Source organism: Crocodylus siamensis, chromosome 2 (genome assembly GCF_052110815.1).
Source record: "Crocodylus siamensis isolate JL-2025a chromosome 2, ASM5211081v1, whole genome shotgun sequence".
Taxonomy (NCBI): Eukaryota; Metazoa; Chordata; order Crocodylia; family Crocodylidae; genus Crocodylus; species Crocodylus siamensis.
Window position 1 is genome coordinate 38,161,900 of NC_143396.1, and position 13,254 is coordinate 38,175,153.

The 13,254-nt window shown below is 42.7% G+C and overlaps 1 protein-coding gene across 1 annotated transcript in view; it reads left to right on the forward strand.

Annotated features, from left to right (window-relative positions):
* The first annotated feature begins 3,219 nt into the window (after positions 1–3,219).
* The window catches only part of ANAPC4 (anaphase promoting complex subunit 4), a 38,392-nt gene continuing 28,357 nt past the window's right edge, over positions 3,220–13,254 (forward strand). The window contains exons 1-10 of the mRNA XM_090035719.1: positions 3,220–3,484; positions 6,424–6,529; positions 8,116–8,248; positions 9,040–9,114; positions 9,259–9,285; positions 9,379–9,423; positions 10,538–10,622; positions 10,890–11,000; positions 11,617–11,700; positions 11,930–12,016. Coding sequence (XP_089891845.1) covers positions 3,377–3,484; positions 6,424–6,529; positions 8,116–8,248; positions 9,040–9,114; positions 9,259–9,285; positions 9,379–9,423; positions 10,538–10,622; positions 10,890–11,000; positions 11,617–11,700; positions 11,930–12,016 — 861 coding nt within the window. The 5' untranslated portion in view covers positions 3,220–3,376. The remainder of the gene's footprint in view (positions 3,485–6,423; positions 6,530–8,115; positions 8,249–9,039; positions 9,115–9,258; positions 9,286–9,378; positions 9,424–10,537; positions 10,623–10,889; positions 11,001–11,616; positions 11,701–11,929; positions 12,017–13,254) is intronic.

Genomic DNA, 13,254 nt, shown 5'->3' on the forward strand with positions numbered 1-13,254 from the left:
TGGGCCCCAGCCCTGCCCCGCTCCGATCTCCCTCCCATCCCCTTTTCCTCCTGTCCCTACTACAATCTCGGGTACCCCTCTCCCCCATGGGGCTAGCTTCACACTGTTGCTACAGGGCTGGGCTGGGGCCACACTGTGCCCCAAGCTAGAGCTGGGATTGAAGCTGCAAGGGCTGGAGCAAGGATAAGCAGAGGGGGAGGAGAAATAGAAGGAAAGGAGGATGGAGGAGCAAATAGGAGATGGGGCAGAGGTTGGGGGAGGGAGGCAGGTCAGGAAGGTAGAAGCCTTCCCCTAACACCTGCCCCCCCCCACTGTCTCCTATATGCCAATAAAGGACACCTGTGGGGTGGGGGGATAATATGATGGGGGAACAGTTTCTAACTGTTACAGTAAATGTAAAACAAAAATAAAGCCACAGCCCACCCCCCAGTTCTGCCAGTGCCCCTCACTCCTGACCTGTAGCCTCTTACTCCCCACAGTCCTGCTAAAGGGGGTCCCCAGCTACCTCCAGCTTGACCAGGCTGGAGCACAGTAGCTTTGACTCATATGGGTGGCAGTGGAGGGAGTTTGGTCCAGCCCCCAGGCTGGAGGGAGGAGGGGATGCCTATGGCACCCTCTGCCCTGGGCAGGGGCTCCTGCATCACACCAGGTGTCCTTGCCATGGCCCCCTGGCAGCACCTCCAGGGTGCCATGCCCCTGAGAGCATAGGTGCCGACCCCGGTGTTGCCAGCCTGGCCATGCAGCTCCCTGGCTCCCTGCCCCTTTCTCCCACTGGAGTGGCAGGGCCCCCCCGCCCCGCTTGCTCTCCTGCCCTGCTGCAGCCCCAGCGCTCAGCCACCTTCCCCCAGTACTACCAGGTATGCCCCCCATCCTCCTCCACACCATATACCCCTGCCACTCCTCCCCCTCCCCCCAGACAGTCCCCAAGCCCTGCTCCTCCAACCCCCACTATCCATAGACTTACCTGCATCCAGCTGCTAGGGCTGCGCCCACCACCCTGCTTGGCTCTGTGCTGGCCACGCATGGCTGTATGCTGTGTGCATGTGTCTCCAGTCATTCCAAGGAGGTCCTTCCAGGCTGGATGGCTGCTAGCCTGCAAGGTGAAACGCTAGGTTTCCTCTAAAGAGGAAAATCCAGGTTTTTCCACAGCACATGGAAAATCTGGATCTCTAATAAATGCATGCTACAAGGGCAAGCTGGGAAATGCAGTTCTACCAGCACTAATTTTGAAAAAGGAGTAGTGGAGCAAAATCCCAGATATTTGTTCATATTTGAAAAAAAATGCCTGAGCAGAGATTGAAGGATCCAAGAAGAGGATGTCCAGGAAAGTCTGAACTTGTGGTAACCATACTCTCCCACCCCCTTCCACTGTTTTGTGTACACCCCCCACTGTCTCCCCTGTTGCCTGACCTCTACTCCAAGTCCTGCTACCATTGCTTTTCATGCTGCAGTGGTGGGGATAAATTTAAGATGATCCTCCAATAATTAGATTTTATACATGGAAAATTATAGCACATTTATACATTTTCTGTGTATAGAACCTAAATGGGGGGAGTCACCTCAAATTCAATGTGAACTTGAATTTGGGTAAATGCCACGTGCCTTTATCCTATTCTCTTCCCAGCAGTGAAAAGAGGTTCCAATCTTTTGCTGCTTTAGGCAAAGGTAAATAAATACTCAGAAAACAGGAATTGCACCAGAAAGGACTGCAGAACACACTGAGGACAATTTACTGTCCTAATCAATGCATGCAAAAGCATAGTTTGATGTCTGCGCTGAGAAGGAGCCGCATGTGATCTCACTACTACAAAATGCTGGAAGATCAAAAAATACAATATCAATTTTTGTAAAACATTTTACACAAGACTTGAACCATCTGAAGTTGTGTGTATGTCCATGTCTGCGTGTGCACGTACGTTTCTCAGATTAGGTTCTTTGGGTTAATATATCTTTTATTAGACCAACGTAATAATTGGAAAAATTGTTCTTTGGAAGCTTTTGGGTACAAACACCCTTCTTTGGGTATAGAGAGAGTCTGCTGGTGTTTTGTGTCCAGGGTGGAACGGAAGCCAATATGCAAAACTAAGGTCAGTGAAAATGCAAATGTGTGTCGGTGAGGATCCAAGGTGATGGCAGACAATAGGTATGGGACAGGTAGGTGGTGGGAAGGGAAAGAGGGAAATGTTGACCTGGTGATAGACTGCTGCTGGTAAAATGTAGAGAGGTTATGAGATGGCAGGTAGGTTATAATAAGCCATCAATCCAATGTCTGTATTTAGTCCAGGGTTCATTCCAACCAGGAATGGCACACACCAACTGCAGAGGCTTCCTCAGCCTGATGAAGGGTTTGGAACAAATTTTTTTAGCAAGCTTTTGGGTTTACAACTATTTAAGTTGGTCTAATAAAAGATATCAGATTCACCCAAAGAACCTTGTCTCCCTATATTTAGTCCATTATTTTTTCTATTCAGTCACTCATGAAGTTCATTGGCTACTCTACCAAAGGTGCTTTGTAAATTCTCTTTGAGAACTAGAAGTGAGAGATTGGAGAGAGAGCGGGTGCCTTGTGAGACGTGTGCATCCACAGGTCCTCACGTATTTTTGTCTTTGACAGATTTTCGCTGTGCTTCATTCTGGAGCTCGGTTGTTTGGTTTCTCCTGCAGGGCCTTTAGTGCACTGGATGAGCTGTGTTACATTTCTGGAGGCACAGGTGTAAGTTCTGTAACTGTTGGTGTATAAGTGTAGCAGGACTCGCAGTAGAGGTGATCTCTTTTATTAGACGGACTAGATTTTTGCAAAAAAACCCCACCAAAATCTTTCATTGCAAGCTTTTGGGCACAAACACCCTTCTTTAGGTATAGGAGAAATCTTAATTTTGTCCTTCAGAGTGCCTAAGTCCCACCTAGCTTGATGGCATTTGTAACTGTACAAGTTCTCCTAGGGAGAAACGAAAGGTGGTATTTCATAGGAGAGTTGAGGGTGTAGTAAAATCTCCTGTTTGCAACAGGGTTTAGTTGCAGCCCTGTTCGTCTCAGGACACGGGCAGACAAGGCTCTTTGGGTGAATGTGATATCTTTTATTAGACCAACTTCAAGAGTTAGGGGGAAATTTTGTTTAGCAAGCTTCCGGGTTTTGCTCAAACGAACTGCTGCTCTTTACAACAGCTCATTTCGTGCGCGTGCCCTGGAGCGAGCGACGCCGAACGAGCCGCCAGGCCCCGCGGTCAGGGCGGGGCCGCCGGCGGGGCAGGGCGGGGCTTTCCCTGGCGGCTGCCGAGTCCCCGAGCAGGGCCAGCTCTCGGGCCAGGGGCGGGAGCAGCGCGGGGCGCAGTGGAGCTGAAGGGACGGGAGCGGGCGGGCGCTGCAGGCCGCCATTATGCCCGCTTTCCGCCAGGTGGGCGAGAAGCAGTTGCCGCAGGAGGTGGCGCTCATGGCCTGGTCCCCCAAGCGGGACCTCATCGCGCTCGCCAACCGCGCCGGGGAGGTAAGCGCGGCTGCGGGGTTTCCCCGCCTGGGGCCTCTCCCATGCGGCAGCTCAAGCCCAGTCCCTGCCCTGGCGCCTGGTCCTGACCCAGCTCCAGCCCAGCACAGCCCCAGCTCGCGGGCTGCGACCTCTGCCGCCACGGGCCGGGCCGGGCCTTGCTCTGCTCTGCTCAGCCGCGGGCTGCAGCCGGGGGGGAGGCTACACGTGAGGGAAGAGGCTGCGGGGGGGAAATGGGTGCAGGGCGGGCAGCTCCGGCCCTGGGCCACAGCAGCCGCCTGCCCCCTTCCTCCACTACCCATATTAAATACTGAACTGCTAGGGACTAGTGCTGCCCAGCAGGGTGTCCAACTTGGCCTGTGATTTCACCCATGTGTCAAAGCTCATCTCTACCTGAAGTTTTGAGACAAGAAATACAAAAAACTAGAGCTCTTGGTTCCAAAACAATACCTTTCATTAGACCAACTGGGCACTGAAAGTGAAGTGCTGTGGTGACACTGGAGCCAGCCGTCCCCAGGTTCTGATGGGTTGTGCACCACCAGTTTAAAATGATACAACCTTAAGTACCACCAGCAAATGTTTCAGTTCAACTTTAAGTATCACCAGCAAGTTTTTGTCATATAAAGGAATTATAATAATTCTGTTAATGCATACCACTGACACATTGTCTGCGTACCGCTAGTGGTACCCATACCACAGATTGGGAACCATTATTTTAACTGAATTTTCTAGATGATTATAGAAAAATAGGGGAACCTCAGTATACCATCCAGTTCAACCTGCTGCTCATGGCAGGATAATGCCAGGCAAATGTTTGTCAGCCTGAAGTGAAAAGACCACCACTGCAGAGATCTACAAGTCCCTCTCTGTGATTGTTCCAATGCCTACTCATTTTCATGGTTATAAAGCTTTCCCTCAAATTCAACTTACGTTTTCCTGATGTCAGTTTAAGCTCATTACTTCCTATCCTGTGATGTATAGACATGGGGGAGTAATTGCCATTCGCTAATTGACTTGCATACAGCTCTCCTTTTAATACAGCCCATTACTGCAGAGAGAGGGGGTTGCAGCAGTATTACACTGTTGACTCCAACTTCTGATCCAGGCTGAAGTACTTCAGGAAAGGCCATGATTCCCTGTGTTGTATTTTGTGCACTTGGCTCTCCCAGCCTATGTTTAGTTCTTTGTACTTGTTCTCACTGAATTTGTTCCAGATTATTTCAGGTCTTTTGTTCCAATTAAGGTTATTTTGAATCTTAATTTTGTCCTTCAAAGTGCTTTAAGTCCCACCTACCTTGGTGGCATCTGTAACTGTACAAGTGTACATTCAGTTCTGCTCTCTGTGTCATTAATAAAGAAACTGAACAGTATTGGACCCAGGACAGACCCTTGGGAAACACCACTTGATTCCTTTTTTCATTTGGTTTGGAACCACTGATTATTGTTCTTATGTTTCATAGGCATTAGGGCTGGAAGGGACCTTGGGAGATCATCGAGTCCAGTCTCCTGCCCCAGGGGCAGGAAGTCAGCTGGGATGAGAGGAACCCAGCAAGATAAATGTCCAAATGTCTCTTAAAGGAGTCCAGATGTAGGTGCTTGCACCACCTCTGGCAGCAGTCTGTTCCAGGCCTTGGGGACTCGGACAGTAAAGAAGTTCTTCCTTATGTCCAGCCTGAAGTGGTCTTGGAGGAGTTTGTGACCATCTGACCTTGTCATCCCTTGGGGCGCTCTGGTGAACACATGTTCCCCCAGATCTTGAGCCTGTGCTTTTCCAGGTTGAAGAGTCCCATGGTTCACAGCCTCTCCATAAGGCCTTTTCTCTTGCCCTTTAGTCATGCGTGTGACTGTCCTCTGGACTTACTCTAGCTTCTTCACATGCTTTTAAAATTGTGGAGCCCAGAATTGGATGCAGTACTCCAGTAAGTACTGCTTAATCATGATTATCTAACCAGTTATACATCCATCTTGTATTTAGTTTATGTATGAGTTTGTTGTGGATGATGGTGTCCAGCACCTTATTAATGCCTACTGCCCCCCCTTTTCCCTGTCTTCAGGTCCCATCGCTTTATTAAGGAATTATTTTCTCTGAACAGATTTTTGGTGGCTGTTACTTATCTTGTTATCCCCCAAGTAATTACAAATTAATTGTTTGAAGATACCCTCCAATATCATAAAATATAGACTGACTGGTTTGTAGTTCCCAGAATCTCTTATACTTTTTTAAAAGATAGGCACCATATTTTTCCAGTATTTTGGGGGCTCACTTGATTTACATGAGTTCTGAAAGACAACAGTTAATTCATCCAGTTCCTTAAATGCTTTAGGAGGGATGTCATCAGGCCTAAACGCGTATCTGACTTGTCATTTTAGGTGCTTCTTCCCCATCTCCTTTCATCTCCACTTACCCCTGCACCCCCACTTTTTAAGCTAATCATGCAGTCATCTGACAGTTGACCTCCGTGATTATTTTCTTTGGCATCTTCCTTATTTGTTAATTCTTGGAGGCAGTACTATTAGCTGATGTTTACAGGAAGGACCTCACCCACTAGGGAAGGCTTATTGGGTCTTACTCCATTTCTTTTTGTGTTTTTATTAAAACAAACCTTTCTTTCTGTGCTTTGCTGTCTCCAGGAGGAATTTGGCCAAGGATAGGATATTCAACTGTAATGTTTCCATAAGACAGTTTCTGTCTAAGTTGGAATGGGAGCTCTCATTTTAATTACAGTCTTCAGGTCTACACAGGACGGTTTACTTTCATTGCTTCATAGTAAAGAGTACGCTCTCAAACTATGGAAAATAACTGGTCTTTCAATGGGAACACTCAGAATACAGGATTTGTTTTAGCCCAACAGAAAGTGCTGCTTTAGTTGCTGGATTACAAGATTCAGTTAAAGGAAGAATGTGCTTTCTTTGACTAAATTTAGGCTTTTTTTTTTTTTCAGGTTTTACTTCACCGACTAGCAAATTTTCAACGAGTTTGGAGTTTGCCACCAAATGAAAACACAGGAAAAGAAGTGACAGCCCTTGCTTGGAGACCAGATGGCAAAAGTAATAAAATCATGATGTCTTCATCTGCTGTAAAAATGTTGTTGGGAATTAGTGGATAACTTTAGGGAGTATAGCACCACTTATTTTCTTATCATCTGGCTACCAGTTAGTGATGGGGGAAGGTGGATTCTTCATCCCTACATAAGCTGAGCCACACCACAGAAAGTAATGCAAGATTCATGATGCCAGAAACAGAGAACAGGGTGGGGAGCCTGACTGCATCCTAATGGTTAGGATGCCTGTTGGCAGAAAAGGAGGTGGCTGTGGGTTCTGGTCTGTGCTCCATCACTGTTCGTGCATTTTACAGTAAATAGTTAATGAAAAAAACTGAAATAACTATGGGAGCAAGAGCCAGAATTCAAAACTTTCTCATCTCAAGTAAGCTCTAACCATTAGGTAAGGGGTTGTCAACTGGGGGGTACACATACCTCTGGAGGTAGTTGGAAAGGTGCTAGGGGGTATGTGGGTGGGTGGGGATGGAGCGCTGCCACCACCCTGTACTGTTGCCCCCCAAGAGCAGAGCTGGGGGGCACAAGGGCAGTGGCTTCCCTCTGCAGGCTGCACAGGCACCACCCAGCCAGCCAGACCAGGATGAGTGGAGGGGAGTGGGGACTTACGCGGTGGCAGTGGCCACTGCCATCCACCACCTTCTGCCATGTGCAAGTCGTCCAGTCCCACCCCCGCTCTGCATCCAGCAGCTGCCACTAAAAGGGGTACACTCCTTAAAAAAGGTTGAAAACCCCTGCATTTAGGGCACAGTCAGTCTCCCTCTTGGATTCTGTCTTGCTGGCCTCATTGATTTTGCATTCGTTGTTGCATCATGGTTCTGTTTTGAAAAAGGAGGTATCCAGTTAAGCTTATGGCCTGGTGGTTGGGCATTCTCTTGGGAGGTGGGAGTTGTGGATGCGTCACTACTATCTCTTCCAGGTGCATTTTAGTAATTAAGCAATTTAAGCTTCCTTTTGTGGGGGACCCAGTAAAGCAGAGTGTTCCTACTGGATTAGACTTCTTGGGTGATGTCTACATTGCTGTGCCTCGGTTGTGGGTTGCAATGGAGTTAGTTAGGAGTTGGGTTCCTGTCTGTTCAGGCTGTAGCAGTTCTGGGTATGCTGATCTGCAAATACTTTCAGGCAAAAGGGGAGACAGCTAATGAGATTTAAGCATTGTGAGTGTTAGGTGGCTGCTGAGCAGGGTTTTTTAATTACAGTCCTGTACTTGGGAGAAAGGCAGACTTTAGATGCCTGTTTTATGTGCATATCTTTTTTTTTGGAACTAGTTCTTAAGATTACAGACATTGACACAAAATAAATTGGTATAAATTAGCCATTAATAAATTTCATAAAGGACTTTGTAGTTTTTCACTGTTTCAGATATACTGAAATTGAAATTTTGAACCCCACACACTGAGCCTGCAGGTGGAGGGTAGCAGGTCAGGAATAAGGGGCACTGGCCATTGATGTTCACAAATGGGTCCTGGTATGGAAAAGGTTGAGAACCACTGTTTTAAAGTATGTAAGGCTCATTCGAAGTATTAGCATTGAAATTTGAAAATGCAAGTTGTTTAACTTTATACTGCTTTCCTCTAGTTTTAGCTTTTGGTCTTGCTGATACTAAGCGGGTCATCCTATGTGATGTAGAAAAACCTGAAAGCTTGCACTCTTTCTCAGTGGATGCTCCTATTACTTACATGCATTGGATGGAAGTAACTGAAGAAAGCAGGTAGCTCTAAGGAAGTCTGCAATTAAATATACATGTATAGTATAATATCACCCTATCAATAATTTATATATAATATAAATTATATTTCTATATAATATAAATTATAGTGGTTAAGCAGGAAAAATGTAACTTTGTCTCGAAGATCAGTAAATTTTCTGGGCATGTCATAAAAATCCTTATAGATTATTTTTAAATATACTTATAAAAATGACATGCTAATTACATTATAATATTTATGTAGTTTTATAAGTTATAAAAAGAAGAGCACCCTTAAAAGGACCTTGTAATCTAGGTAATATTACAGATTATTTATTTAGATTTGTGAGTTATTATTAACTTGCATAATTGCTACCTCTAACTCACTGTCATCTGCTACATCTGTAACCCCCAAAGAGGTTGTGATTAAGACTGGGTTATACTTTGAAGGGTCCTTCTGGCTGACTTCAGTGAGCTTTAGAAAAGGAGCAGTTATTTCTTTGATCTGTGGTTGTATAGTACACAGTGGGGTCCTGGTTTATGACTAGGGCATCTCAACAGTACTATAAAAACTAAGTAATAGAAGGTCTGGGGGCAAACCTCTGAATTGGCACATATCAGCTTAACGTTCCTGTCTGGAGAAATGGAAAACTAAGACGACAGATTTTTAAAATTAAGTGGCAAACTAGCAACATAAACGTGACATATTGAGTCTAAACTTCAATCTGGAATTGGAAAAAAATATTTATTGTGGTTTTCCTTTTTTCACTTTGGAAACAAAGACAAAAAGTTCTTAATCACTTTTTCTTTTTCAGTGTCCTTACCTCATTTTATAATGCTGAGGATGAGTCAAATCTTCTTCTGCCTAAATTACCTGCACTGCCAAAAAAGTGAGTTTTAGGTTAACAAGACTAGAAATCTTCATGTTTCAAGTATTGTCATCTTTTTGGCTCGTCATGTTTAATACTCTGCACCTGTTATGGAATAAATGAAGCACTCATTTTCTCACACTTATACTTTGTTCTTTAATTTAGCTATAGCACCACTGCAAAAATCTTCAGGTAAGAACTGATGTTTTTTTCTTTCTCTCTCTATTTTTTTAGGAGGCATATGAATGTCTATTGCTTGTTCTAAACATATTTTTATGCTTTCAGTGAAGAAAAATCAGATGAAATTATGAAACTGCTAGGGGATGTAAGGTAAATATTCTTTGAGATCTGTAAAATAGTAGAGTGTTTGGTTAAAAATTACTTTAAATCCATGTATTTGGTGATAACCTACAGAAATGGGGAATGTTTCTATATTGTGTGTCTAAAAATAATGCAAAGAAGTCAAATCTTTGCTTTTTTTATTAGAGGATTCTGTGAGGCTCATAAAGTGGGAACTTTGTTCACCTTAGCTTGGAAGGAGTTGAATCTCCTTCAGTTTTCTTTTTTTTAAGTTAAAAATATGATAAGCTAAACCAGAAAGCATTACTTGCTGGCCAAACTATGAATGCATCTATCTACATTCTGCACTCCCTTGGGCAGCAGAGCTCCAAACTAAATGTAAAGATGCATATAAAGCTATAACAGCTAATTCTACATTACTGTCGAATGTAACACTTAAAATACTACATCAGGATTTCTTTATTTTAGGTACTATAATAATATAATGAGACAACCGTAAGCCTCAAAGACTTTACAATTGTAAACAGGCAGACAAGATTAGGGAGGAAATGGGCACAGGGCGATGAAATAAGTTGCCCAAGATATCACAGTGAGTAGCATCAGGATGTGAAGAACATGCAAGCCTATTCAGTCTCAGTCCAAGGATCTATTCCCTGGATGATTTTCTCTTTTCTAGCGCTGTTAACATGGGTGGCTGTCCTCGGATGCTATATTTAATTTAAATTTTCATCATCTTTGTATTTGAACTAAGTAGTGCCGCTTGACTACCACAGAATAGCAGTTAGTTTAAAATTAGCTAAATAAAAGAGTAGTTTTAAAAGAATAAATACGTTATAGTCTGCTTTTAAGAAAGTGGATTGATAATTGCATATAAAATAGCTAATATTTAGTGACATTAGAGTTAGTAACTTTGTATTTTCTAATTTCTGTTTAAACAGTGTTTTAAAGTTACCTTTGTGGTTTTTTGTTTTTTTTTTGTAATGACAGCTACATACAAAAATCAATATTCTTAATGTGAGCTTTACTTTTAAGCATGACATTTTGGAAAAAGGTATTGAAATGCAGTAGAAACTAACTATTGCCTTACAGGCTTTTCTTTTTGGTTAACTGGACTGATTGATTTAGATACTTTACTTATTACTAGGCTTAATGCCCTCGTCCTTGGTGGAAACTCTGGTTTTATTGAGGTTTATGCTTATGGGATGTTCAAGATTGCAACAGTAACAGGGGTACGTTTTACTTTCATTTCTTAAAATACCACAAATTATGAGTGAATTTAAACATTGCTTTGGAATTCAACTTTGTGTGCAATAGATCCTCTGTTAAACATAGCTGAAGTGTTAAAGTTGCAAAGTTTATTGCTCTTTATTGCTGATATAGCGAAATTGCTATTCTGACAGAAAATTTTCTGTTGATGAATATGCTAGTGCACTGTATGTACTTACCCACTGAGAAGATATGTGATATTTCATCATCTTAAACTTGGACTTTTTCAGGTGACAGGTTCTTGTCGGGGGTTGTGTTTGTCTAGTGATTTGAAATCACTATCGGTCATTGCAGAGATGCAAAATTCCTCAGATGGTCCATTGGAGATGATGTATTTTCAGGTAAATAAAATACAGACTGAAAACACGAAAGTGACTTTTGAAATATCTTTTTAAAATACTTCTTATTTTTTCACTAGTATCAGACAATTCTAGCATGCATATCTGTTTCTAATTTGCCATAACTATACATTATTTTATTTCCAGGTTCTGTAATGTTCATCTTTTTAGTTATTAGGTTCTTCCTGTTTACTTAAATTCTGATTGTTGTAACTGGGATGGTATTTAAAGCTAGGAGGTGTCTGAGAAGTTGCACTAGATATACTATTATAGGAACTCAGGTTGCTAATTTGATGTTATGATATTTATGATATACTTTATGATGTACTTTAATGATAGTGCATAAAAACTTGGTATCTCTCTCGTATGTTGGCTGTCAGTCGTAGTGTATTAGAAACACTGGTCACAAATTTTCCAGACAATACATGAATGTTGGCATAGGTATATTAAAACACATTGAGTTATTGAATGTTCTAAGGTTAGGTGAGAGAGAAATTAATGTAAAATTGTCAATTCTTTGTGGAGTTTCTTTTTTTTTCTTTGATGCACGTGATCCAGGTTTATCATTACAGAGAAGAGAAAGACATCTATCTAACAACAATTGTCTTTCATGATATAGCTGGATACCAGTCTACTGTCCACCTATTTACCTGAAGTAACTCGAATGGCCAGAAAATTTACTCACATTTCTACTCTGCTACAGGTAAAGTTTTGTTGTGACTACTTTTTAATACTACAGTTCTTACAGGTTTGGTAATGTAAAGCACTCTTCTGGTAAGAGACATAAGGGGATTCTAAGTTAATACAGAGCACTGATTTAGAAATGTAGCTTAAGATTGAAATGCATGTTAGCATGATTGACTGTTTAGTGAAAAATGTTAATATTGTTTTTTAAGGAGAGAAGACTGACTTTTAAAATGTTTGTATTGTAGTATATAAAATTGTCACTGACCTGCATGTGTGAAGCATGGGAAGAAATTCTGATGCAGATGGATTCGCGTCTAACCAAATTTGTCCAGGTATTGTATAGGGAATTATTTGGGGAAGGTGGAAAATTCAAGTATATGACAAAGCTATTACATATTTTGGTTTTGATGCATAGTTGCTCTTCATAATATCCTCTGTAAATTAGAGAGGCAAGTTCTTTGAGGTTAAAAATACCATTTAAAGTTTAAGTAGTTTTGTCCTGTGTCTATATTCCCATAATATTGATTTGTTTTGTTTTTATTAGTTTAATGGATTCAGCATCATGCTGTAGTTGTGGCTTGTACTATTTGTGGCTAGTGGCTTTCTCGTTAGATTTGCATCCTCTAACCCAGGGTGTCAGACTCACCCCTCTTCTGAGCCAGATCGGACCATAGGGCTCTTTCTAGGCTGAATCCAGCCCAGGGCACAGGGTGACTCTGGAGGTTTTTGCAGTTCAAGCCCCCTCCCCATGCATGCAGTAGCAGCTCTAGCTGCTGCCTCATGCCAGAAGTGGAGCTGCTGCTGCTGACACATTTCATGCCTTGGCAGCAGCTCCCACTCTGGCACAGAGCACACAGTGGCAACAGCTCTAACTCCAGATCTGGTATGAGGCACACAGCAGTAGTGGGGCTGGCAGCTGTGGAGCAGTAGTGGTGGCAATAGGTGAAACTGCTGGAGGACGACTGGATCTGTATCAGCCCTTGTTTGCCCTTCTGCTGAAAATCTCCAGGTCCACCAGGGCCCAATGGCCCTGGGTTCTTCAGCAGACAACACCCCCAGCTTCTAGTGGCCTGTTGGCTGCCCAGCAGGCTGGACAGAGCAGCTCCATGGGCTAGATCTGGCCATTGGGCCATATGTTTGACACCCCTTCTTTAACCCGTTGAATATATTGCTCTTGACAGTAAGCTATCCTTTCCATGAAAATACATAGCTTCAGTATTATGTTTGAAGCTCTAGATTTCTGAGTGGCTTAACTTTATTTTTCTAATAAATAAATATTCCTGGGTAATTAAGCCCTCCTGTTGTAACTACTGTAGCTTTTGAAAAGCAGCACTTGGAGCCTGCATCATCTACTTCAAGTAAACAAGTAGAGCAAAACATGCATAATGGAGCCATGACCTAGATACCATTGAGTGATTTAAGTTTTGTAGTAGTTGTTAGACTTTAATTAAAAAAAAAATAGATGAAAAATTGTTTTGTAATTGTAGGTTTTAAATTAATTAAAATAATGCTCAGAACTAACTCTCTTTGCTGGAGAAAATTTAGAAATAATGAATTCTTTTTATTTTAG